Source organism: Gopherus evgoodei, chromosome 10 (assembly GCF_007399415.2).
Source record: "Gopherus evgoodei ecotype Sinaloan lineage chromosome 10, rGopEvg1_v1.p, whole genome shotgun sequence".
Lineage (NCBI taxonomy): Eukaryota > Metazoa > Chordata > Testudines > Testudinidae > Gopherus > Gopherus evgoodei.
Window position 1 is genome coordinate 15,420,847 of NC_044331.1, and position 27,254 is coordinate 15,448,100.

The window sequence follows — 27,254 nt, forward strand, 5'->3', positions numbered from 1 at the left end:
AGAGGAATTGGAGAGCTGTGTGCGCAGTGACCCCTCTGACCCTTGACCCTCTCTGGGCCCGGGCTCTCCAGCCACACAGCTCAGGTTTGTTATTTTATGATGAGGAAATGAGCTGCCCCGAGTGAGGCTCTGGGGCCCGGATCCAGCTCAGCCCTCCAACCAGGAATCATTCAAACCGGAAAGAAAACAACTCTCAAAAATAAACCACCAGCTCTTCCCAGCCAGGCAGCCTTTCCCGTGACAGGTCGGGCCTCAGAGCTGGGGGCAGCCTTTCCTGGGCTGAACTGGAACTCAGAGCTGGATGGGGTGGTTCCTTATGTACAAAAGAATCAAGGCCCTTAGGAGCTACAACTGTATACACAACCCTCAGTGATCACAGAGACGCTGCTTTTCACCATGGTACCAGCCAAGGTGTGTCTATGGGCAGGGAGGAACGGGTTGCTGGCTACATTGCTCACCCTTTGCAGCCGCAATGAGTGTGTTCAGTGTGATCCCATTTCCCTGAAAGTTGCATCATCTCCTTTGATCTCTGTGGTGGAGACATCATCTGTGAGAGGCCAACTGCTCCCCAGTGCCTGGAAGTGGTTTTATGGGTCAGCCCCTTCACTAGCCCAGGGGGAGGGATAGCTCAGTGGTTTGAGCATTGGCCTGCTAAACCCAGGGTTGTGAGCTCAATCCTTGAAGGGGCCATTTGGGGATTGGTCCTGCTTTGAGCAGGCAGTTAGACTAGATGATCTCTTGAGGTCCCTTCCAACCCTAATATTCTATGAGCCCAACTGCTCCTGTCTCTGATAGGCAGCACTGAATAGGTGCTGTGACCTCCCAGCCCAGCTACTCCTTTCCAGTGGCTCAAGAGAAATAGGCATCTGGGCCTGCTAGGAAAGGCATGAGAGGATCAGTCTGTGATGGGAAGCAGAGTGCTCCAGTTTGCTTTGTCACTAGTCAGGGATAACCTCCCCCTGGATACGTTCACGGCTGAACGAAACAGCAAGTCCCTTTGCTGCCTGTTCTCCCACTGTCTGCTTAGACCAGCTCAAGGTGGAGCCAGCTGTAGTGCACGGCAGGGGGAACCTTGCTGTTCCGCTGCTGGGGTTATTTGCACAGTGGTAGAATTTATCTGCTTTCTTGATGAGTTTATGTTTCCTGCCGGAATGCTGTAAACAAGCAGGTGGGTGCGTGGCCGGTCAGGCAGGCACTCTATGCATGCACATGCCTTTCACGTGCAAACCAGTTCCTGGTCCCTCCAGTGAGGTGTGGGGAAGATGACTTGACAAGACAGAAATAGGGAAAACATTCCCTGGGCCAGCTGGATACCGGATCGCAGTGGGAAACGGAGATTGGAGCTGCTATCTAGCTGTGCTGACTTTGGTGAAATGGCATCTAACCAGGGGGCAGAAGGAAAGCCCACAGAAAAGGGGGAAGGACAGTTTGGGGGAGATGGCCTACGAAGATGGGGTGCGTAAGGCTACTAGCAATGTCTGTGGGGGTGGCTGGGCAGAGCTCACTCCAACTTCTAGGTTTGTGGGTTTAATTCCAACAGCCAGAGGCAGGCTCAACTCTGATAGCCCAGAGCATTAACACAGGGGCTGCCTTTCTGGGGGATGTTAGACCAGAGTCACTTCTATGCATCTGCTCTGAGGCCCGGCTGGAAGTTAAGAGTCCCAGAAGGCTTTGGGAGGGCCTGTGCTGTCAGAGCTAAAGCCTCTAACATTAATGCTGTAATACAGGGCCCTGCCACAGCTTCACAGCAGACTTAGCCTGAGCACTGGGCTTGGCTGGACCAGGTGCCTGGCACCCATGTTTGATGCAGATGCCGAGTGTTCACAGGGAGCAGGATGGCTGCTGCTTCATCCTGCCCTAGCAGCATCTACCTGGCAGCCTTTTAACATGGCTGGTGCCTGCATGGATTTGGGGAAACCCTCATTTCTACATCACCGAATCCATTCCTTGTTAGTGGGCCCTGTGTGAAGGGCTCTGGAGAGATGCCTGGTCACTGCTTGTTAATCCTCCAACAATCTGCTTGGTTTTATCTGCTGAACAGTTTGCTAGAGAGCCAACAATGAGGGCCTGATTAGATCTCCCTGGCACTCAGCAGGAGGTTGTTATGGTAGCTGGTTCCTGAGGACTCACCCTGCAAGGGGTTTTGGAGTCTGAAACCTTCTCCTGAAATGCTATAGGTGGTCCAGTGCAGCTCAGGACCTGCCCTCGCCTTTCCTGCTGCGCTGGTCCCTGTATACTGCCCATCTTGATTCAAGCAGCGCAGGAAGATGCTTCCTCCTTCTCTCTCTGCATAAGACACTGACTCCTCAACTAAGTCTGGGGATAAGGCTCCATGGAGCGAGTGAGAAAGGGTCCACAGCCCTCCCAGCAGCCCCAGGCAGAGCAGAAGCTGCCATCTGGATGCCCCCTGCCCATCGGCTCAAGCTCCCTGCCCCACCTGTGGCAGTTTTCTTGGCCACTTTTTGTTTCCGTGAGTTGTTTTCTTGTCCCTTTGTCTCCCCTCCGGCTCAGTGTTTCTAGGAAGCACTGTCCCTGGCAACCCTTCAAGCAGGGCACAATGCTCTTTGGCCAGACGCTGAGTCCCCTGCTCCATTGTTTCATTGGGGAGGAAAAAGCTGCACAGTGCCCTGTGTGCCGGCAGCCCTGGCTCCGCCGAGACCCTGGAATGTGCTGGGGGGAGATGAGTTCTCTCTCCTTTCCTGGATGCTTGGCCATGGGAGACCACGTGCCGTGCCAGCCACCAAGCCAGGCTGGCCTGTGCCTAGCAGGAAACCCGCCAGGGTGAGGGAAGGAGGTGACTTTTCATGCGTCTGTTTTTGGTGGCAGCTCCTTCCCCTACTGACTTGGCTGCCCAATGCTTGTGACTCCTTCCCTGAATGGGCTGAGCAGCATCAATGAAAAGAGGGGCAGGACCTGAGTGGAGGGTGCCAGAAGCAGGGGCAGGGTATGCACCACTCTGTGCTGCTCAGACAGAAGGATGCTGGGGCATTCCCCTCTAGGCCACCCTCCCTTTTGTACCAGCCAGCTGGGCTACCTGGAGGAGTCCAAGAGATGCAGGGCCCATGCCATTCAGTGCCCAGCTCTGCCATACCCCTCCCAGAGGCACTCCTAGCGGGAGGCTGGACCCAACTGTATCGTGGAGCCTTGGGGGTTAAACCTAGGGCAAGGTTCAGCTGGGAATGTCCCTGAGCTGAGACAACAAGGTGCAGCTGAGCCTGGTTAGGTTCAGAAAAAGGGGCAGGCTGCTGTCATGGGGTTTCTCTGAGGGGGAAGAGAAGGGTGGTGCGGGAGGAGGTTAGCTGAAGGAAGGAAATGTGACCAGACACTTGCTGCTTTAGACCCTTTGGTTAAACAAAAGCTTTGTAAAGGAGGAGGGTCTGGCTGCAATCTGCAGTGCCTGAGCCCCTGGCCCAGCTGCAGCTTCAGAGAAGCCCTTTGCTTGAGCACCAGGCAGGGTCACGGTGACCAGCACCTGTGTGTTGATGCAGGTTCCTGATCAGATAAGAGGCATTAGGCAGGATGGGGCTTTGTCTCTGCAAGGTTTACATGGATAACATACCTTGGGGCCCAGACTGACAAGGGCCCTCTAAGAATTCCTGTTTCTCTGGGCCTGCGGGGTGGGGGTTAATTAATCAGAGGAGGGGTCTCTTGTGGCAGATCCTGATTGATTTGTGCTTCAGCTGCAGGCTAGGGCAGGCCCTGCAGGGTGAGTCCTGTTGAAACTTAGGTTTTCCAGTGAATGAGCCTGTGTGTGAAGTTGCAATGGGTGCCCTGGGGAGGGGAGAGCCCAGAGGAGGGCTGTAATCTTGGCCTGGCATTTCTTTGTGTTGGTGGGGGAAAGTGGATCCTCCCCCTCCCCCTCCCCCCCATGTTTCCCAGAGCAGCAGTCTCCTGGGCCCTTGGCAGAGCTGACAGACTGATGGGACTGAAGCATGAGGTAGTAAGGGCCTGTCTCCACTCTGCTGCATGACCTGCAGCCCAAGGAGCCTGCAACCAGCTTCCTGCCTCTGCAGCCCAAACCCTGCAAACTGCTCTCTGGCCTCTTCCAGGAACAACTTCCGAAGGATGCTGCCAAAACAAGAGAGGGGGCCTGGGCCATGAAGGGAGAGCTTGAGCCCTGTCGCTGCCCTTGGGATCAAAGAGGGGCCGCATCAAAGGGCTGCCCTGGGGATGTTTGCAGCAGGGGCTGAGCGTGAGGAAGGTGGCCTCAGCTGCTGTACTGTAGCCCTGTCAGGAGGGGATGAGGCATCCAGTGTGTGTATTAATTTGGGGTGTGGACAGGCATGAAGGTGGGAGTAGGCTGGTACCTACTGAGCCAGGCAAAATGAACACTAGTTGGGCAAGTCTCCCACCTGTGTGCACAGTGCTGCAGATGCAACTAAGCCCTGCCCTGCCTTGCAGCACTCCCAGCCATTCTACTGCTGGGCTTAGTCCTGACCTCCAGGGCATGGGCTGCTCCAGGATGACTGTACGGGGGCTGGAAAGGAAAAAAGAAACTGCTTCCAAAATAACTGATTGGTAAGGCTTAGAGAGTCCGAAGCCATCACTGCCAGGGCCTCTGCAGGTGGGACTTTTCCCCCTAGGCAGGAAAAGCCTTGCTCTCTAGCCTATGGGAATGCTTCAGATAAAGCTAGGCCACTGGGAACCCTGAGTGGCCCCCTGCACTCCCCTCTGCTAGAAACTCTCCCTGTGCTTACCATACAACCCATTTCCCTGCTACCTCCTTCCTTCCTTCCCTGATCCCTCTTCTGTGTGCCCTACACAACCCCCCTGCTGCTGGAAACCTCCCCCCCTCCAGCCTTGAGCTCCCCAAGCAGCCTCTTTTCCCACTGCTGCTGGTCCAGGTCCACTTGGCTGGAAACCATCCAGAGGGTTAGTCGGTTAGATACATTCATGGAGGTTAAGTCCATTAATGGCTATTAGCAGGATGGGTAAGGAATGGTGTCCCTAGCCTCTGTTTGTCAGAGGGTGGATGGAGGTGGATGGCAGGAGAGAGATCACTTGATGATTGCCTGTTAGGTTCACTCCCTCTGGGGCACCTGACATTGGCCACTGTTGGTAGACAGGATACTGGGCTGGATGGACCTTTGGTCTGACCCAGTATTGCTGTTCTTATGTTCTTAGCCAGTTTGGCTAGGAGTGCACCTCCCCAGGAGTCAGGGGGGTGGGAGGCAATTGCCCCTGGAGATGGAGTGCTTTGTAGGGGGCTCATGGGAGAGCTAGGGCTGCAGAGTAGGGTTGGTTCTCCAGGGCTCAACAGCTGGGTGGAGGGGCAGGGATAGTCTCTGCTCCACATTGTGATTCACTGAAGATGGGTTTCCATGAGTAACAGTGCCCTGGCCTCCTCTTGGACACTCTGCTTCCTGCAGGAACCCGAGATGAGGAACGGGTCCCTCTGCAGGACTTTCATGCCTCTCACATTCTTTGTTCTGCCCAGGGATCTGCATCATGTTCCTGGCTTCATCCTCCTGCTTCCCTACAGGGTTAGCCACTCATCTGCATTGCCCAGGAAGGTTTCACTTGCAGTGCACCAGGGGGTGCCAAACAGCATCCGCACTGCCTGGCTGGGACAGAAGAGGGTTTGATGAGTATCAGCTGCAACGAGTGGTCAAGCAAAGCCCCTGGGGGTCAGCTTAGCAACTCTCACCCAAACCAAGAGCACACAGTGGGGTGGGAGCTGCTGCCTCCCAGCTCAAAGATGAGCCAAAGCCAAATGAGGATGTCCAGGGCTAAATTACCCAATGGTCCAGCTGGGCTGCTTGATTACTAATCATAGCTCTCCATTGCTGGAGTCCTTTCCATCCCCAAGTGCTGTGAAGGCCAGAAGGGCAGAGAACACTTGTCTGCCCACCTCTGAAATGCAGCCACTTCTGAGGAGACACCAGCTATATCACCCACCTTTTCTTTTTTAAGGGAGACGCAGTGAAGAACTGGGAGGTGGGGGCAGGAGGACCCAGGTCCTCAAAGGTATTCCAAGCTTGCATTGGTCTCGGTGGAAGGTAGGCACCTAAATACCTGTGTGGATCTGGGCCAAGGTAACTACCCAACAGGGCTGTAGCAAGACACCAGGCTTAATGCTATAACAGTACATACTAGTAGGGATAACCCTGTGAGAGCCTGACCCTTGTTATGGGACCAGGGCCAGGAAAATTCAGTCTCCAGACAGTACCCCTGTGTGTCACACCCATGTTATAAACAGCCTGCCTCTTGGGGAGCAGCTTCCTCAAATGTGCAACGAAACCTAACAGCCCAAAGCAGCCAGGCTTTTAATGTCTGCACTGGAAAATGACACCTCCCAAAGCACCCCTGGGAACTATGCTGAGTGTCAGCACTGATTCAGAAGAGGGAGCAACCCCAGCTGAGACATCCCACCATCTCCTGCAGATTGGCATCCACTAGCAATGTACTGGGAGTACCAGGGTCAGCACTGACTCAGAAGGGAGAGTGTCGGTCCCTATGGAATTTCCCAACCATGTGGCCCAGCCTGTGCTGTGTAGGCCCTGAGCTGAGGGGGGGTGACTATAGTATCTTCAGGGAGGGAAAAATGCTTTGGGGCTGGCAGAGAGCTGCCTTGGGTCAGTGAGTGACCCTGTCCAGGCTGCCAAAGCTCTGCCAGCCCTGGAATTAGTTACAAAGATGGAGAAACCCATTTCCCGTCCCGCAGCACCCTAGAAATCTGGTCATGTGTAGGGAGGGAGGGGCAGATGGGCTTGGATAGATGAGACACTGGCCTGAACCTTTATCCAGACTCAAATACCCTTTCCTGAGCCATCGCGGCGGCTCGGTTCTCCCCACAGCCCCTAGGCATGGGAAACATGCTCTGGGGGCAGAGTCAGCAGCCCTAGAGCCTGAGCCACGGAACAGAAGTTCAGGAAAGGGAAACGTTTCAAGAGCATCCCTGAGCCAGACTGGTCAGAATTCTCCCATCGCTAGATTTGGGGCAGGGCATGATCCCACCCCACCCCCATCAAGAAATGGCCCCTTCTCATCCCCCTCCACAGGAGGATTTGCAGCACACTGTGACAGAAAAGCTCTTAGCCCAGGTTTTACTTAGGCTCCTCCTGCTCCATCAGCTCCTGCCATGTTACTCTCCTCACCCACCCCATGCTGCCCTATTCCAGTCCTGCCAGGTCCTGTTACCCTCCTGTCAGCTCCCAGTTCTGCAGGCTGAACCAGACCCTCCTGGGCCTCTGAGTTTACAGCTTTTCCTGGCTCCTGATGCCGCCCCAGAGCAGAGGAATTTTCCTCTTAAGCGGCTGCTTTGCCTCAGACCTTTCTTCCCAGGAGCAGCCGTCACCGCTGCTCCTCTCTGGGCAAGGAGGCTGCAGCTGGAGTGAATCCGACTCTAATCCCAGGCCTCAGAGCATTCACGGAGATAAAAGGGAGCTGGGCAAACAGAGGGAGTTCCCAGGCTGCAGGCGGATGCTCTCAGAGCACAAGGGATATGAGCTGAGTGAATTGGGTAATTACGGTGATAGGTTGAAGGGGGCACTCAGGGAACTGACAGAGTTCCAGGCCAGTACCCAGCTCCATGACAGTGGCCCAGCCTCCAGCTTTGTGCTGCTGCTGGCTGCAAAGCAGAGCCCAGGAGATGCGCCATGGAGGGAAGCGGCTGACGCCATGCTACGCTGGCAGGCTGTGTGGATGGAATGGGTTTGAAGCAGTGGGGACATGAATCCCAGGCCTGAGGCATGGGGCATCCCCTATCCTCCATGAACTTCCCTTGGCTCTTCCCAAAGAGACACAGGCTTCAGAAGTGCCAAAGGGAGTGATATGGGGTGCAGCCGCAGGCAGGGAGCAGGGCAGAATCCTGTTCCGTGTTCAGCACTGCACCAGGTATGACCCGAGTCACAGACCCAAATAAGCAGGTGGACACTCATGAGTTTCAGCTGGTTTTAATACTGTCAGACACTCCTACAGGGTGCGCTGCCTTCCCATCCAAGACTCACTCATTCCATCACTTACACCAAGGAACCCATCTCCCTCCCAAACACACGTGAAGAAGGTCCAGCTCTGTATTGCGCTTCAAGTCAGGTCCCTGCCAACGGGGACTTATCCTAAATCTAGAGCCTCTGCTCAGCCAGGCGCCAAGCCATTGCCCTGTTGTGAGGTCAGTGAGGGGCCCTCCCTGTGGCACAGTTGCTGTGCCCGTCTGTCCCCACTCTCTCTTGTAGTGGCAGCATGCATGGATGAAGCCACACTGCCATCCCAAAGCACTCAAGTATCATGAGACAGGCCCCCTAAAATACAAGATTGGCTTAAAAATCCTGAGATTTAAAAAAGACTCAAATTTTGGCTTAAAAATCTTGAGATTTAAAAAAGAACCAATGTTGGGTTCTTCTGGGTTTGGAGCATTTAATGGTCATGTTTTCAAGCTTTTCTCTTCAGCTAATAGGACCAGAATCTACTTTCTGTTTTTCTTTAAGTAAGAACTGAGATTCTCCTGTAATCACCTGACCCCAGGAGCTGGGGCTTTGAGAAACCACCAAATAGCATGAGACTCACAATAAAATCAGGAGAAGTGGTAACCCAGGTCACGGGTAGGCACCCAGGACTGAATGTTGATAGGCTGCGATGGGCACCAACCCCGTTGAGGGCAACCTCTGCCCAATGATGGGGGAAGAGTTATAAAGACACCGCTGAACCTGGGCCCCTCTTTCCCAGAATTAACATCCTGGGACTGTCCCATGGGAAAGCAGGGGGAGTTATTATGCAAGCTGAGCAGCCTCAATGGGAGGTGGCCAGGGGCCTTGGCAGATCAGCAGCGTAGAGTAAACTAAGTGTCCTCCCACACCACACATTCTGGACAGACCAGATGCTCCAAGGAACCTGGAGCACTCCGGCAGAAGTTTGGTTCAGAACCAGCACCGAACACCCTGAATCCCCATCCCAGGCTCTTTCATGTGTCATGCAACTTGCCAGTTGCCTCTGTGCCAAGGATCGTACCATGGGGTTTGCTGTCTGCTAGGGAGTTCCCTGCACCTGAAGCCCGGTTTGCTCTGTGTGCCACTGCTGCCTTGCACTACTCTGCCCTGTCCTAAGATGATGGAATTGAGGAAACATCAGAAAACATGGCTAGAGAATCTCTAGGTTCTCCTTTAGCTGGGCACCAAGATGGGACTCGATACCGCAAAGCACCATGGACAAACTGTGTTTGCTCGGGCTGGGCTTTTGGCCTACAGGAGGGTTTGGGCTGTGGACTCACCATAATGCACTACGATGGCTGGAGCCCAGGAACAATGGCTGCCTGGGCAGGGGCATGGGGCTTCACTTCTGGGTGGCAGTGGGGGATGAGAACCTTGTGGTGACTGGCAAGTTGGCTGGGCTCTCCCGTATGAATTCCTGGCCAGCTGGGTGATCAGAAGTGATGCTCATGGGACCACAAGTAAGTGGGAAGGCAGATAGCACTTGCCCTGTCCTTGTGCCCGCAGTGTTTGTGAGCAGCATGTGTACCGGTATCTGCCCTGGAGCATTACTGGCAGGTGCTGGACATTGGGTCAGTCACTGTTGGCCACATTCCCAGCCCTGCCAAGATTTTACAACAGAAATTACACATATTCCCCCTTTGTGTCCATGCGCCCTGCAGGAGAAAGGCAGCTTCTGCAGTGCAAAGCCAGAGGCCCTGTGTGTACAGATTCCCAGCTGCCAGCTTCTTTCCACACTGGAGCCCTGTGACTTCTGACTTGATCTATGCCCCCGCCTCTTCTCATCACTCCCTTGGCACTATGCTGAACTGACAGGACCCACAGCAACATTGCTGCTGCGCAGCGGCCTGCAAGGAGGCAGTGATCGGTGCACTCAGGGGCAACAGATTCTTTCCAAGGGCCCTTCTGAATTACTTCAGGAGCCAAAGAATTGGAAGCTCCCTCTCCCCTCGACACACGTCAGGGGGAAGCCAGCTACCTGCCTATGCTTGAGAGACAGAGGCCATGAGTGGAGGGGCCTGCCCCGTCTCCAGGGCATCTCACTCAAAGGCTCCCCTGAACGCTGAAAGTGATGGAGACAGAAGAGCTCTTGACTGATAAGGGCCCTTCAGTGGAAGCAGAGCTAAAAGGGCGAGTAGTTTTCAGGATCTGATGGAGGTTGCTAGGGCCTCTATTTGCAGGGAGCCCCGTAAGGGCCTGGATGGGAAACATCTGGACCAACATGAGGGGCTCAGAGGGGAAGAGCCCCTCATCTGGGACAGCCCCCGAAAGTGCAGAGCTGTGGGCCCAGAGAGCTCCAGGGGCCTCTGTGTATTAGTGCAAGTATGGTAGCCCCACCAATGCGGGGCTGTCACATGCTCTTCTAAAGCAAAGGCGAGGGGGACCCAGAGCCCTCCCATGAGATTTCTATCAGCTTCAGCTACAGTCATGCACTCACTGCCCCTCTCCAACCCTCCCCACTGCCAGACCAGGAACCAGACACAGACATCATCATGGGACAGCGTGGGTGAGACACAGAGAGGGGGATGTTACAGCAGCAGGCGTGCAGGGGAAAGGCCAGGAGTGGGAGGCTGGGGACAGGGAGGGGGCAGCAGCCCAGTCCTTGCCTTCCACGCCACCATCCCCAGCAGACTACTCATCACAGCCCAGCAGCTCCATGCGCAGCGTGATGCGGTTGTGCCACGCCACGGGCAGGATGCGCACAAAGCGGGTGTAGAAGGGCATGTCGAACACGTTCTTCTTGTGAGAGGTGTTGTCATAGTTTCCTTGGAAGATCTACAGAGGGAGGGGAGGAGCCATTAGAACGAGGAGCTGGCCCTGCCAGGGGAGAGGGAGCAGTGCCGGGTTGCAGGCACTGTGGGAGAGGACACACTACAGGATCATAGGCCTATGGGGAGCTGCCCAAGTGCCCTGCTGAGCAGTTCCCACCCCCCGCCCCCATACACAGCAAGGATGGTCAGTATGAGGGTCCTGCCACATCTACCTCATTAAACCCCAGGTACAGCAGCTCGTCTCCTGGCTTTCCTTGCTGATGACCTAAGTACTGTAGTATCACCAGCAGCTCTCTGGTTAGTGAAACCACTCCTCTGACCCTTTGTCATCACCATCTGGGTGCCTTCTCATTCCAGCCCCATGGGAATGCTGGGATTTGTAGTTTCCCCCTGTGCTACCGAAGCCCCTTCCCTGCACCCACCTTGCTGCTGTTTGTCCTGTTGTCCTTGTAAACGGTCCAGGACGTCCCATCATCACTGTAAGCCACTTTGTAGGCCGCCACGTACTGAATGTGCCCAAAATCCCGAGCCCCTTGGGTGACGACGCCGGTCACCTTCTTCTGAGTCAGCAGGTCGATCTGCCAGAGATGTGGGCGTTTTCAAAGGATGTCCGCTCGCTTTGCCCCAAAAGCGAGGCAGGTCCCAAGCAAGCTGAGAGAGTCAGGAGCTATGCAAGCCTCGCCCATGCAGTTCTGCTGATGGCCCTCAAGCCTGACAGCAGCCCCTGTGCTATTCCAGTCCTGGGCTCTGCATGTACCCACTCCAGCTCTGTGCATCTTTGCTAAGTGAAGATCCACCGCTGCCGAGGACAGCCCACTGCACACATCACATAGCCGACCTGGCAGACTGGGAACATGGGCAGATTCTGCCCCTACTCCAGCCCAGAGCATTGAGGGGGTGGAAAAGTCCCCTGAGGAATACCCTGTGCAGGGATGGCATGGAGCCAACAAAGGCAACCCTACGCTCCTGCCTGGTATAGGGCTGTGCTGGGGCATGGCCAGAGGCGGGAGTGGGCAGCTCAGGGTTAGGAGAGGGAGTGGCTAGGGCTCTTTGTGCTCCAGCTATTCTGGGCTGCAAAGCAGCCACATAAATCATGCAATGTGCACCAGGCCCCAGAGCAGCCCCCAATTCGGCATGCAAAGCTTCCTTTGCCGTCCCCCAGCCAGGGTGCCATTGCTGGTACTGAGCCTTCTCACAGGTGGGCAGGGAACAAGGAGGGAGAGAACAAGGCTGGCCTGGGGCCAGGCTGGAGCCAAGGGAGCAGCAACCAGGTTACATAAGAATATGAACCAAAAGATCTCATATAGGACCAGAGACACTTCAGCAAAGGGAGGAGCTGGTAAAGGGACCTGTCTGGTATGCTACAGCATTACAAGGAAGATCAGATAAAGGCAAATGCTGGGGAAAGGTTTGTTCTGGAGGGCCCTGCCTGGGTCCCAAGGGCAGGACTGACTGCTCAGCTCCCTAAAGACTCTCTGGCTTGGAGGGATGGCACCTTGCTTTTCCTGCCTGAGCAGCACCCACAGAGGATTCTGAAATCACCTGAGGAAGAATCTGGGGCCTGGGGTAATGACAGGAAACCTGACAGATTCCTGCACTGCAGGAGTCTCTGGCCCCTCCTGTAGCCCGCCCCTGGGCCAGCAACCAAACTGTAGGCAGGCTTTGGAGTAACCATACTGGCTTCAGGAGGGGATGAGAGAGCTTCCCCTGTGGTTCACTCTGCTGGCTGGAAAACCAGCACAGAGCAGGAAACTGGGGCCAAGTGGCAGCCAATTCGGAGCTGGAGGGTCAGGCACGTGGCAGAGGAGCTACGCCAAGCTCCCATAGGCTGATCCATGCAGAATGGGGATGCCGATCTTGAGGAAGGGTGCTGTGGGGGGATGTCACAGGAGACAGGTGGTGGGGCTGAAAAGGGTTTCTGCCGCCCACTCCAAGCAGCTTCCAGCCACTCATACAAATGGTTAGATCTAGGGGTGCAGTAGGGACCCCTGGAAAATAGAGAGGGAAAGAAAGAGGGTGAGAATGGGAAGAGGGAAAGTTGGGGGGAGTCCAAAGGGTCTATGAATCCCTTGCTGAGATTCCTTTGCCATCCCAGATGCACAGAACATAGCAAACACATGGCTTTTCTGAAACAATAAGGCTCCAGCCACTGCTTGTATTCTGCCCAGTATCCAAGCTCCCCTCCCTGGGACCTTGTAACTCCAAAAGCATCCAGCCCTTCACAATAGGACTATGTGGCCATTCAGGCAGCTGTAATGGACTATTAGCCCCATTTTACAGATGGAGAAACTGAGGCTGAGAACTCAGGTGCCTTGCCCAAGGCCACAGAATGAATCCGAATGAGTTTTGCTATTGGAGCTCAGGTACTCCTTGCCCATGGGCCTATGTTCACATCACCAGACTTCCCTACCTCCCTGCTGGGAGAGCCACTGTGGGGTGATGGAGACACACCTGCAGCCACTCAGACTGGTCGTTGTTGAGTGCAGTCCAGGCATTGGTCTTGCCTGTCTTATCCAGGCGGGCGTAATGTGGATACCAGGTGAAGCCATCGATGCCCCATGTCTTGTAAACGCTGGAGGCTGTGATCTGCTGGTCAGAGATCAAGCGGGATTTCATGCCCAGCGGCTCCGAACAACCTGCCGTGTTGAAATAAACTGTAACACAATGGTTTATAGACACAGTGAAAGGGAGGAGTCCAGCAGCATAGTCATCCCAAACAAACAGAGCGGGACCCAAGAATCCCAAACAGACACTGAGCAAGGTCCCAGGAATCCCAGATAAATACAGAGCAGGGAAACCAAAGACGCAAAAAGCAGAGACCACAAATGTAGAGGCATAAAAAGCACTGAGCCATGAGCACAGAGCAGGAACCCCAAATATACACAGAGCTGGGACCTCAAAACTCCCTGTTCCTCTCGAGAAGGCAATAGAGGTCATTGGATTGGCTGGGTTTACATTTTTCCCAGTTCTGCATTTTATCCTCTGCCTAATTTCCCCTGGGAGGACCATTCACTGTGTGGCAGCGCCCTCTGCTGCAGGAGGGCTATAGGGACAACATTGTCAGTACTGCCCCTCCAGAAATGTGGTTGAAGCCCGAGCCCCCATGCCCAGTCCTTTCCGAGGGCCACTCCTCTCTAAGCACAGCACACAGCTCCCAGGCTATATGTGCAGAGTCCACTCCAGGGGCAAGGTCCCTTTTCCTTCTGGGCCCAGCAGAAATCCCCAGCCTAGAGAAGCCTCTTGAAAACCACTGTCATAGGGAAACAAGCCCCAGGTTGGAGTGTGGAGGCTGCCTGAGGCCTTGCAAGCCCCCCAAGTAGGGAAGTTGGAGCAGCGCCTAGCTGGATTGTTCCATGGGCCAGTTCACACTGTAACTTTGAAGCCAGGAAGATGCGACCAGCCCTGAAATTCTCATTGTTACCAGTGGGTGTCACTGTGATCACTAATGCTGACAAAGAGAAGATTGGTGTGTGGGGAGGAGGGAATGGAAAACCAAAGCACAAACACTACTGGAATTAGACTTGAGCTCCTAATGCCAAAGTAGCTGGGCCCAGACCTGCCAGGCAGCGTCTGGCCCCAGGACCACCTCTAGTCCCCACCACAAGCATTGCCCACTTTCCCTGAAAGGATCTGGAGTTCATCTGGAGCCTGTGTCCATACAGACTAATTCCAATTGCTTGCCCTTGGTGTTCCCAGGGATTGGACCCTTATTCCAGTATTCCTGCGGGGGGCTCTTTCTCCCAGGTTCCTCACCCCTCCCTGTGAGGGACAGGGCCCTAGCAGAGTCCAGGCACTACCGGGGTCATGGCAGGGCTCCAAGGGCACAAAACATAAGGTGAATTTAGAAGATTCATAGTGCTAGAGACGGAGGCCTCTATCTCCCAGAGCAGTTCCAGCATGGGCCGTGGAAGGACAAGCTTAACTCCCCCTCCACCCTGCTCTTGGCCCTTCACCCCTAAGGGGAGGCTGATGTCCATGCCTCATTTGATCCTTGGCCTTTGCTGAAGTCCCCAGCTGTGGCACGGACGCACCAATCCCACTAGCAATATACCGGGGCCACCAAACAGCAAGGCAACAGAGGCTCATTCCCAGCCTCCCCAACAGCACTGACTGGACAAACACACGACGTACAACATTTCACCCAGAATAGCAATCCTGGAGCAATGCAGAGACTCGGAACTGGGCCCATTATGCCAAGCACTGTCAGCACATGTCTTGTTAGGAATGCTGAGCTAGCGAGAGAGAAATCTGATTTGCTGAGCCTACTGCTAAGTTTCATTTTCTAGGGGACTTTGATCTTAAAGAATTTTGCAAACTCTACAGAAGCTGTTTCAGCCAGCAGGGAAATGATCTCAGCAGCTGTTCAACAGCCGCACAACAGCACTACTCAGGGGTTTGGGACGGAGTGCAGAAAGATCCTAACTGAGACTGCCTGGGAAGGATTTAGGGAGTAGAAGGTTGTTATCTAGGATGTGATTTGGCTGAGACTCTCTTCTCACAAAAAGAGCCAACGGATCTTTCACAACTCAGGGTTGTCAGGTGTCGTCAGAAAGGCAACACCTCCAGCAGCACAAAATCCCATAGCACTGCACTGGGATCAGTAACGACTCCAAGGTGACAGCACCTCCCCTACCAAGTCACCCGCACAACTCCCTGCAGCACAGCGCCTTCTAGTGCCACATTGGGACATTAAGGTTAGCACTGACAGAGGGAAGAACATCCCCTACTGAGTCTCAATAGCCAGTTCCTACATCTGGGATATCTTTAGAGGTCACCCATCCAAGCACTGACCCAACCCAGCATGTGTGATCAGATGAGATCCCAGTCCGTGCTGTAGACATGCACATCCACCCGCCTCAGAGATCCAACAGATGGGCGTGAGTGCCCCAGAGCAGAAGGCTATATCCTTGGCCCAGTAGACATTTACCATTCAACTCGCAGCCAACCAGCTCAAAGCGCAGCGTGCAGGCCCTGTGACACATCACAGGGTAGATGCGGATGTACTGGGCTGTGATGGGAGGATTGAACGTGTTGGACTTCATGCCGTCATTATTCATGTTCCCCGGGAAAACCTGCAAAGGCACAGGCCAAGATGAGTGTGTTTAGTGGGCAGGAATGGGGGCCAATATCAAGTCCTCTACCCCAGACTGTTGTCCATAGTAATCCCTGACCTACCGGTCCGATTTTTATCTTGTAGACTCAATAACAAAAGCCATGCGACAGAACAACTCACCACCAACACCGAAGAATGCTTTGGACTCAGTGTTGCCAAACCAAAATGTTACAAGATCATGAGTCAAGCCCCAAAAAACATGAGATTGGCTTAAAAATCATGAGATTGTTCTAAAACAAGAAATGTTGGATTCTTTTTATCCACTTGTCTAGTGTTTGTTTTGTTGTTGTTGTTTTTCGTTTTGTTTTTACCCTTTAGAGCAGTGGTTCTCAAACTAGGGCCTGCGTTTGTTCAGGGAAAGCTCCTGGCGGGCCAGGCCGGTTTGTTTACCTGCTGCGTCTGCAGGTTCAACCAATCACGGCTCCCACTGGATCCCATTCCAGGCCAATGGGAGTTGCAGGAAGCGGTACTGGCCGCCGCTTCCCGCAGCTACCATTGTCCGGGAGCGGCGAACCGTGACCACTGGGAGCTGCGATCAGCTGAACCTGTGGACGCGGTAGGTAAACAAACCAGCCTGGCCCACTGGGGGCTTTCCCTGAACAATCGACAGCCCTAGTTTGAGAACCACTGCTTTAGAGTACACTGGGGTCACATTTACATGCTTTTCTCTGCAGCCATGAGGGTTATAATTTTTTTTTTTTTAAATGAAGGATAAGATTCTTGTATAGTCAAAGGATCACAACAGCCGGGGTTTTAAGAAGTACACCAATTATCACAAGATGTGTGATAAAATCCTGAGAGTTGGTAACACTGCTGTCAATTAGTAGGTCAAATTATACATCAGGTGACTTATAGGGAAGTAGATACACTATAGATGTGCTACTGGTTCTGTAAATATATACATATATAGTATTGTACACCGTAGTATATAGTAGAGACGCTTGATTTATTTGTTACCAGTTCAGCCCCCCTAGCAAATTGTTCGAAGACCAGTCCTGTTTCCCACAAATGTATCTGCTGTCAAGACTGGTCTGATGCGGCTGAACAAATCATCGACAGCTTTAGAGAGTTGATGTACCCTTCACTTTGCCTGGTCACTGTTTGCTCTTCTTGTTGTGTTGCTGGTCACCCAAGAAACAGAGCGTTAGGCCTGCTCCCTGATAGCTTGACAAACATTTTAAACAGGAGACGTACTACCCAGAGGGTGCCCAGAAGCTTGTGAATCAGAGCAAAGCAAACTTGGGGTGTTAGTCACAAATCAGGGATTCTCTGAATGTTGTTGACTAGTTGCTGTGCTCTGTGTAGGCAGGTGTAGTGTGTGTCATTTATATTATTATGAAACCGCAGGTATTTATTGTTCTCAATACCATTCTGAGACCCCCCCTGTCCTGTTTGCAGCCCCTGCAATGACACAACATCTCCTCTGAGCAGACGCCACCCCCGCCAGTGCCATAATTTCACAGTGGTAACATACCCATGTGCCAACACCCCTAGTGCATTGTTCTCCTTGCCCCACACTGACACAGCCCCACACACACACACCTGTTTCCCTCCCACGTTTGGAGGCAGCAGGCCCATTACTGCAGTACCCACCTTGTCTCGATCCTGGTTCTCGTCCCTGTAGAACACAAACACGCGTCCATCCAGGCTGTGCGCTACTTTGAAGGTGTGGACATACTCGGCCCAGCCCGCGCGGCGGGCACCCTGCGTGATGATCCCTATCAGCCGCATCTTCCTCAGCAGGTTTACCTGTGGCATGACACAGGGTTACTTGGATGGGATGGGGAACATGCTAACGAGCATAACACAGAGTATGGTCTGCGTTACAGCCTTGGCCTCCCAGGTCTCCCATAGAGTATTAGTCTATGTGACCTGCAGCCCAGCTGGACTCCTGGGAATCAACTCAGCCTCGGCACCCTTGAAAGGGGCTGTCCTGTGATGAGTGCTCTGTCCATCTGCAGGCTGCCCCATTGTTCCTGTGCTAGAACTCCCCATCCCCACAGCCTCACACCATGATCCCAGACCTCTGATCAAGGAGGGAAGGATGCCCATCTGTACCACCAGAGAGAGCACTGCTGCAGAGCAATGCAAGGTGTTTCCTGACTGCCTCCTCCCAGGAGATTGAGCATCCTGCATCAAGAAGTGCCAGCTGCCTCCAAAGGGATGCTGCCCTGGGACACCCCTTCTTATAGTCATGTTAACATTAGGAGGTTTCCCATCTGAAACCAGTCCTTCTCCAAGGTGGAGATTTCAACAGGGAATAGGACAATGGGTTCACATTCCCACTGGCCAACAGAATTCAGAGCAATCCCCCAGTCCCAGCTCTGGAGCAGGGGGAAGTGCTGGTAGGAACTGCCACATGAGAACAAACCAGCGTTCTAACAAGCCCAGCATCCAGCGCTGGCCAGTGCTTGGTGCTTCAGAGGAAGCCTGTTCTGCAATGAGCTCATGACCCACCCAAGGGAAAGTTTGTGTGTTCCAACCAGCTAGTACCTGAATCCAGGGGTTCTTGTCATAGTTGCTGGAGGTCCAGGCATTGACAATTCCCTTGTTGTTGAGTCGGGCCAGCTCAGGACCCCAGCGCTGCAGGCCTAGGAACCCATAGTACACAGATGAAGCCGAGAGTTGGGCATCTGCAATGGCCCTTCCCTCCATGCCCAGCAAAACAGCACAGCCTGGAGAGAAGAAGGGGAAACGGGGAAAGAAAGGGGAGGGAGATTGGGAATGAAAAGGAAGAGGGGCAGGTCACCGGTAAAGGAAAAACAAGAACAGAGAGGAGGAGGAGAACAAGAGAGAAAGAGAAGGTGACATTCTGACCATCACATTCCTGGTTCTCTGGAGAGACCTCTTGTCTCATGGGCATGAAATGGAAACTAGACCAGAGCAGGGACCTTCATTGCCCACTTGGGGCACTGGTTTGGTGTCTCATTAAAATGAGGTGGCTGGTATTTCCTGCTCCCCAGCCGCATCTGGCTTCACCCTAACCCCTCAGCACAGCCATGCCCTCAGCACTTCCTGAACCAAGATTGTTCAGGCCCAGCTGGTCAGCAACTGTCTTGAACACTCTCAGAGAAGAAGATGTCCAGGTGTGTGCAGAGCTCTCCATGCAGGTTTTCACCACCATCACAGGCCTGGAAAGCCTGAAAAGGGAACGCTCCTTGTATGAACCTCCCTTCTCCACAATCCAGCCACCACAGCTGTCCCATCACAGCAACAAGATGTAAAGAGATCTGAAAAGGGAAAGCCCCCTCTGTGATGGGTTATGATCCAGTCTCTGGGACTATCCCAGAGTCATGAGATGAGAGAAGAGCAGGAGATCCTCCATAGGGGATTCAGTGCTTTCTCCAGGTTGCCTCCTCCAGCACTAATTTCAATAGCACTGGGCTCTCCAGTGTCATGGGGCACATGGACAACAACGAAGCTGACTTCAAAAGCCATCAACCTCCGTTTTAACTAATGCCAACCAACAAGGCCTCCTCTGTGCTTGCGGGTACTGCTGAGAGCAGAGCAGGGCAACGGGAAGTTTTCGGGGGGGGCGGGGGCAGCATCTGTAGCCGCTTGTCACGGTCAGGGACTTACGGACATGGCAGGTCTTCCCCAAGAATGGAGAGGGGCATTTGCAGGCATAGTCACCATTCAGGTCTAGGCAGGTGCCTCCATTTTTGCATGGCTGTGAGGAGCACTCATTCACATCTAGGGGAGATAGGAGTGAAGAAGATGAGAGAGAGATTCTGCTCCCCAGTCTCAAACCCAGCACCACATGGTGGGACAGGGAGTCCCGTCACCCATGCAGACAGTTATCAGCAGGCAGCTGCCCTGGCAAGGTAAGTGAGCATTTTAATCCAACCTGCATTCATACCAGCCCTCAGGTGCATGCCGCGCAGCTTGTAGAAGTGGGGTTCTAGCTGAGATGCCCAGCTATGCCACTGTGGGAGGGAGCCTCTCCTACCGGAGTGGACTGGGCTTAGGGGCACTGGTTCTTCTATGCATCTGTGTGAAGCTCTGTGGAGGGTCCCACTCTACACTGCAGATGATGCACAAATTCCCCTCTAGAGCAGGCAGAGCCCCAGGTGTCCTAAAAGCAGAATTGCCATTGACCGGGCTATGGTTAAGATGCAGAGGCCAGACACACCCTTTGCACAGCCTTCTCCCTCAGTATCTTTCTCATTTCTATAGTTCTCTCAGTGCACTCAATGCTGAACCCTGCATCTCACCTGGTGCCAGCCTCTGCATGCTACCTGGCTCTGGTCCGACATTGTACTCATCACCTGGCCTCACATCCTATCAAGAGTTGGCAATTGCATCCTACCCAGTACTTCCATCTCTTCTGGCACCTCCCCACATCCCACCCAAGACCAGTCCCTGCATCTCACCTGGTTCTGGCCTACTTATCTCAAGTGGCACCAGCTCCCACACCCCACCTCATGCTGGTCCCTAGGTCTCCCCTCCCACTCCAGCTCCCAGATTTCCAGGGGCAGCTCCAGAACCAGCGATCCAGAGCAGATCTGACAGCTGGGCTGTTGCAGAACGGATGGAATCACATAACCCCTTCCAGCAGGCACCAGAGCCAACAAGTCATTTCAGAGGCATGTGAGGGGAGAGTCATCATGCGAGGCTGCCCAGTGCATTCCCAGCAGCTCAGGGTGAGAAACATCCAATAAGTTGGTGTAAACAAACCCAGTGGGGTATTTTGCTGGATTAGTCACTTACACACACCCCAACAATATGTTACACAACCACAATCCACTCCATGGACACCTGGTCTCCATGCTCCCCTCCCACCTTGGCAGCTCCTCCTGCAGGGAGGTCTTCTGTCGTGTTCCCATCTCCCCCAGAGCCAGTGCTTGGTGCCACCCTCACAGAAGCAGCCCTTACTCACTCTTTTGGCAGTGGGTGCCTGCATACCCCGCAGGGCACTTGCAGACATATTCCGTAAAGACATCGCCCCGGTTGGGCAAAAGCTGGCACTCGCCATTGTTATGGCAGGGATTAGAGTGGCAGGGGCCTGGGGAAAGAAACAGAGGAAGCAAACAGTTGTCAAATGGGACCAGGGAAAGGAACAATCCACACGGTTCCAGGGCTGCAGGGCTCTGGCACAAGCGTGCCTGTTACTGTGACTTGGTGACCCTGTAGGCCAAAAGCCTAACGGGAAGAAATTGTCTGAAGTAAAATTGTACTCCATTTGACTTATTTTGCCTTATACTCCATTTTGGTAGTTTTGAATTAGTAAGAGAAAATTGTAGCCTTGAATTAGTAAACTGTTCTGAGTTTATTCTTGTTGATTGTGTTAACATTCGCTCTTAGAAGGATAAAAGTTTTATGGCTGTAATTGCCTTATTTATGGTTTGGTGTGAATGAAGAATGTAGGTGATGGCCGGATGGTCAAGAAGGGAGTGGAGGAGTGAGAGGCACCAACTTTATTACGGGATAGCAGATTGACAACCCTAAAGCAAAGGCATAACACCTCAAGGACGAGATACGGAGCTGAGCCAAAGGGACAGATAAGAAACAGCTGCAGATCCTCCCGGGAACAACTCAAAATAATGCTAAACAGCAACCTTGAATACCTCATGACTGACAGCTCCAGTGTGACACAGGAAGGTCCATAGACTTGTATGGGAACGTATCACCATAGAAGAAGGGTGTATTGCCATGGGACTTTGGGTTTGTTCTGAATCAACATCGGAGCTTCAAACGCGTTCGACAGAGCCCAGCTCCCCCTCCTTCGTGTGCAGTTTCAGCTGGCCACTGGAACTGACTGAGCAACACTAAGGACTGGTAACTATAAGATCCAGATGCTGAACTTTTTTGGAGGGTGGCAGGGTGGGTGTGGGAGTGAGTGAGTGAATGGAAGGACACGCTGATTTCAATGCTCAAATTGTACTCTCAATAAACGCAGCGTATTGCGTTATCGCCTTTTAAAAGATTCTGTTTGCATCTTATAAGCCTAACAACCTCAAGTCCTGCATGGATCTGACATAGCTGCATTTGGCTCTGGGTTAGTGCTCCTGCGGTATGTGAGAATCTGGTACAAGCCTGCACTGGTTGTCATCGGTGTTTGAAACTGGGACCTTCGGCTCCATAACAGAGATCTTTACCACTCCGTTGCCAGGTAGCAGTAGTACGATGTTATCCTGCAGTACAGCAATCACTAGAGAAATGCATGACACATACTTTGACAGTCTGTTAGTTATTTCTCCATGAGAAGAAGCTCATCCTAAGAGTCTAAGATCTACCTGTGTTCATGTCCTTGTTATAGGCACCAGTTTTATAACACCACCCTGCACAGATCATCGGCAGGGTTGGAACTTGGAAGCAGCCAGTGGAGAGGGTCAGTACATGGGAACTTTGCTATGTGCTAGTGCCCTCAAGGCATACGTGGATCCAACAGATCCATGCACATTGCTGTGTTATTGCTGATGCATCACAACCACATACAGATGAGATTCCAGTCTTGGAGCATCTGGACCCGCCTCCCGCATGGGCTGTACCTTTCTCTGTGTCATTGCAGTCAATCCCAGTGAAACCTTCAGGGCAGATACAGAAGAATGGAGTCTCATTGCTACCAGTCAGGCAGGTACCCCCATTCTCACAGTGGTTCACATCACAGAAGTCACCTGTAACCAAGACCACAAGTCATTACAAACACTAACTGCCAGGGAAACCACACATGAGCCAGCTACAGACCCAGGTTTTTGACTGAAATCTGATCTTGCAGGAAAATTTAAACACAGGTACCCTGCCTTTACAGAGCTCATCCATGTTACTTTGGGTGCAGCACAGTCTGAAGTGCAGTGGCACAGCTGAATGGGGGGCCCCAGGCTGGGTTCACACACGATGCTGCAGGGCAGGATCCAGATGCACTGGCAGAGCTATGTATGGGGTTCCAGGACTGGAAGAGCAGTCAGGACAGAGGGCACCGGCAGAGATGGGAGGAGGGAACTTGCCTAGCTCCCACTCTCACAACGCACATGGCCCGGACCTACATTCTCAGTGCAGTTCCACAGCGTCTGCCCAGGAGACCAAAGTCCCTCGTAAGTTCCCCAAGGAGTTTCCAGCTCTCCTCCTGTGCCTGAATGTCTCACCCTCCTCCAGCACTGCAGGGTAATGCCCAAGGTGAGGCGTGCTAGGAGCAGGAGGGTGTGGGAGGCTCAGGGAGAGGGGAACCATCAGTACCCACTGTTCTGCAACTGGGCCTTTGCTTTGACTCCAGCTGCGCTAGTGAGCCACCAGTCTTCCCAGCATGTCACCCCACATCTTGCCATTTGACAGTGTCAGTCCCCCATCTCCCATGCCCTGCCCCCTCCGCACAACAACCCCTCCACACACCTTGACCATCCTGCACTGGGGACCAGGGCAGCTGGTTCCTCAGTCTGTGCCCCATGGCTTTGTCCCTAGGCAATCTGTTTTCCATCATGCAGATCTCACTCTTTGAGAACATCCCTATTATTCAGCCTAAATGTGCTTTGCTCCAACCCATTCCTCCTAGTTCACTGGGCCAGGGGCAGCTGTGAAATGACCACAAACTTCCTGGGAGGATGGGGTGGACTCATAGCCAACATTGCCCTCCTTGGGGAGTAAGCGGAGAAGCGAACATTCCTCCTTCTACCCCCTAGACCTGTATCCAAGCAGTGCAGGGAGCAGAGCGGAATGGTGCAAGCTGAATAGAGCATCAGATGCACTCACACCAGGAATCAGATGGGCCAAGCATCTGATATTTCAGTTAAGACGGTTTATATTGAAAGATTGAAAAACCAGCATCTCCTAAGGAACAAACACTCTGAAAGCCCAGGAGAAGCTGAGTGGAGCAGAAGGGGTACAGGCCAGTGGCCTATCACTGACTGGAGACAGGGCCAGCTGCTGCTCCAAACAGCAAGAGAGACGAGAAGGGTCAGCCCTCCAGGCGGCTCAGACCTGCCCCAAGAAAATCCATCTTACCCAGAGGGCACTTCCTGTCTGTGTCCATTTCCTGGGTGCAGAGAGAGGCCCCCAGGGTCCATCAGGGCATCTGCCTCAAGTAGTGCCCAGCAGAAGTCTTCCCACCTGCTACCCACCTGCAGATGGCTCTGTGCAGCACACCAGCATTTGCCCAGGACCCCGCTCCGTGAGAGACTCCCCTGGAGATGGAAAATCTCCATTCCTAGGATAGGTGTAGTTCACACAGTACAGGGCAAGCTCCTCCTGCCCCATCCCCTGTCAGCCAGAGAGGCCTCTGCACCCTCAACAGGGGCATGAGGGAAACTCCTCTACAGCCATTCGGCCCCTGGTTTCGCTAATGACACTGCCAGCTCAGGAACCAATTGTGAAAGTGATTTTGGCTGTGCCCGGGAGCTTGGCTGAAACCCACCAGTTTATTTCACACAGCGGGAGAAGGGGTCTGCCAAACAGCTGGCAGCTGGGTATAACTTCTAGGGCCCTCCTTGCTGACCTGGGCGGATTCAAATGGGTGACCTCTGGGTGAAAGGTTGTGTCTCTCATTAGCAAGCACTGGGGCAGCTTGTCTCCTGACACCAAGCTTCTCTCTGCCACATCAGCATCTGCAGGCGTTAGAGCAGGGGATTAGCTCAGGTGGAGATCCCAGGGACAACCTCCCCTGCCCGCCCACCCCCCACACTACCTGTGTGGGTAGTTAATGAGCCGAGAGCTCACTGCCCAGAGCTGCATTGAACACCGCTGCTCTCATTAGCCTAAGCCACTGCTCAGGGAGTTATTACTAATTAGTCTTTTAATAGCAAGGCTCCTTAGAACTAATCCCACATCCCAGACCTCCACATCCGCAGGGTGTGCTCGTGGCAGATGGAGCGGGCCATCCTGGGTTAACTGGAGGCTTCAGAAAAGCTGCTGCTGCTCCTTTAGCCCAGCCTGAGAAAGCGGAAGAGCTTGGGCACCAGGTCAAATTGCTGCCTGTGCCGCCCAGCCTGGCTCTGGATGACCTCATCTTCCATCAATGCACTGCCATGAGCTACAACAGAGGAGGAGGAGGGAGATGCTGAAGGGCCAATGGGGCGTGGGGATGTCTTTGCCCATTTCATTCACCAAGGAGTGGGGCTATTTACTTGCCCCATGCTCCTCAAGTCTCCTGGGCACCCGGAAACTCAGAATCAAGGATCCTTATAGCCAGCTGGCCAAGGCTCTACACACAGCACTGGGTCTGTTCACAGAGAGGCACTGGCTACTTAGAGAGACACATGGGTGACAAGTGTGTGTCCCCCAAGCATCTGCTGTGCCAGCTGCCTCCACTACGGAGCATCTGGTTCACACTGGGGCCAGGACAGGGCAAGGCAGAGGAGACCAGGCTGGAAAGACCACTCTACCGCATTCCTCCCCAGGGCAGGGGCAGAATGGGCCCCCTCCTATTTCCAGCAGGTCTCATTGGCCACACCCCTTTGTTAGCAGGCACTGGAAGGGCCAAATTTTCAAAAGCCCCCAGTGATTTGGGGTACCTCAGTGTCTGGGACAGCTGGGGCCAGATTTTCAGAGCCATGCAGCACTTCCTGCTCCCACTGCCTTTAACTGGAGCTGTGAGTGCCCTGAGAATCAGACCCCAACTGTCCCACATAGGGCTCCCAACTGAGATACCCAAAATCACCAGCCACCTTTGGAAATGTTTGCTTATGCGGCCCCAAGAACTGGCAGGGAGGCAAAAATGTCCCCTGGGCTCCGTATCACAGCCCTAGCCTGGGTCAGTCCAAGACATTGTCTTGTGAGGGGAAAATGGGTGCCCCTCCCAACCAAAACTGACAACACAACCTGCAGGTGCCCCACTGCCCCTGTGCCAGCCTCGGTCCCTTACTGCCCCAGGGCCCCCCACTGCTCCAGCGAGCACCCCCTGTCTTTTCCCTCTACTCCCCGTGTTTCATCCCACATCCTGTCCCTCACCTCTCATATTCCACCCTCTCAGCCCCTCACCCCATCCCTACCTTCCACCCCCAAAGTACAGCCTCTTCACCACCGCCCTGTCTCTCGCCAGCCCTGTGCTCACAGCATGCCCAGTCTTCCCTTCCCAGCTAAGGGCCGTGCAAACAGGGCAGGGTGTTTTGTTATATAAGAGGGAAGTGTTATCTAATAGTTAGAGCAGAGGTCTGTCAGCCAGAACTCCTGGGATCTCTTCCCAGCTCTGGGAGAGAGAATTGGGGCCTGGGGTGTCTGTCAGGACTATTGGCTTGTGTAGCGAGTGGCTAGAAGCTGGGAGCCAAACTTCCTAGGTTCTATTTACAGCCGCTGGGTGTGAGTCCAGAGCTGTACCCACAGCCTCTCCCTGCCCTGTGACCTTGTTCTGTGCCTCACCTCCCCCTCTGTAAAATGGGGACAGCGATCCTGACTCCAGGGGGTGGGATGCCAGGACCTGTGCACTCACGCCAGCGAAGCACTACTGAGGAAAGGTGCTAAGAGCTAGGTGTTAGTTTGGGTCTTACTGCAGAAATGCTGAGCGATCGCCGTGCAGCGCCATACCCCTCCTGCTGTCACCCCAGGGGCCCATTCTCCCAGCTCTCAACATCAGCCAGAAGTGGAAGGGGATTTAGCAACTGCTACTTGGCCCTCTCCACCCCCACATCTCGGGACGAGACGAATCCCACAGCCAGAGGATCCCAGACTTTGATCTGCAGCGGCAGGCGGGCCAGGCTGGGTATGGCCCCCCATGCCAGCGCGGATTTTCAGCCTGACTGTGAGACACCCGGGAGATCCTGAAGCAGGACAGACGGTGGGAGGAGGGAGAGGCAATGATCCAAACCATAGACGTAGTTAGGGGGGCAGGAGGGGGTGCTGCCCCACAAACGACACGCCTCAGACAGGTACAGAATTGGCCCCCACGCACAGCCCCATTGGCCAGAGTGGAGCTGCCCCACATCCCCAAATACAGAAGTTAAACTGAGCCTATGATCCAAACTCACCCGTCACAGCTAAAACCACCGAGACAGCGAGGATGGCACCGAACAGCGTCCGCAAAGGGCTCGATTCCTTCATCTCCCTCCCCTCGGGCTCAGGCTCGCCACTCCGGCTCTGCGCCGCTCCCTGGCCCGTCCGGCTGGACTCGCTCCTCAAGTCTGTTTGTGTCCCGACTTCTCCTCCAGAGGGATTAGAGTCAGCGAGTGAGTGAGTCAGACGGGCGCCCTCCCCTCCAAGGCTGAGCCTGCAGATTGCACCCAGCCCCACGTGCTCCAGCCGGCTGGCCAATGGCACGCGGCACCCACCCCAAACAGCAGCGGCGAGCTGCGCTTGGACCTGGGTGGGTGGATGGGTGTGCAGGGGACGGGCGCACGCCTGGGGCAATGCAACGCGAATGGCATGGAAACTCCCTTCAGAAGGAAGTGGAGTGAAAGTCCCTCGCTGTTTGGAGGCAGCCCAAGGAGCAACATGCAAACCCAGTGCCAAGGAGTTGTGCAAGAAACATGAGTGCATGTGCCCTCACCAGGTCCCCCTGGCACCTGGCGGTTTGGCAGTCCA

General features: G+C 54.0%; 1 protein-coding gene across 3 annotated transcripts; it reads right to left on the reverse strand.

Annotated features, from left to right (window-relative positions):
- Positions 1-7,879: 7,879 nt before the first annotated feature.
- On the reverse strand, positions 7,880-27,003 carry MFGE8 (milk fat globule-EGF factor 8 protein). Of its 3 annotated transcripts, none has more exons than XM_030578198.1 (10): positions 26,702-27,003; positions 22,301-22,426; positions 20,689-20,814; positions 19,389-19,502; positions 18,303-18,484; positions 17,403-17,558; positions 15,624-15,768; positions 13,148-13,332; positions 11,119-11,274; positions 7,880-10,700 (listed from the first exon to the last, which is right to left on the reverse strand). In XM_030578198.1, the coding sequence occupies exons 1-10, from the start codon at positions 26,772-26,774 to the stop codon at positions 10,557-10,559; spliced, it is 1,407 nt and encodes a 468-aa protein (XP_030434058.1). In that variant the 5' UTR covers positions 26,775-27,003; the 3' UTR covers positions 7,880-10,556. The 3 variants fall into 3 exon arrangements, with proteins under 3 accessions (XP_030434058.1, XP_030434057.1, XP_030434059.1); XM_030578197.1 differs by having other exon boundaries at positions 13,148-13,350; positions 26,702-26,937; XM_030578199.1 differs by lacking the exons at positions 7,880-10,700; positions 11,119-11,274 and adding an exon at positions 11,281-12,684 and having other exon boundaries at positions 13,148-13,350.
- Between the last annotated feature and the right edge of the window lie 251 nt (positions 27,004-27,254).

Coding starts and splice junctions, on each gene's coding strand:
- MFGE8 (XM_030578197.1), bottom strand. CDS start 26,774: ATGAAGGAATCGAGCCCTTTGCGGACGCTGTTCGGTGCCATCCTCGCT. Junction 18,485..19,388: donor GGGGAAGACCTGCCATGTCC/GTAAGTCCCTGA, acceptor TCTTCTCTCCAG/GCTGTGCTGTTTTGCTGGGC. Junction 10,701..11,118: donor ACAGGACAAACAGCAGCAAG/GTGGGTGCAGGG, acceptor CTCCCTCTGTAG/ATCTTCCAAGGAAACTATGA.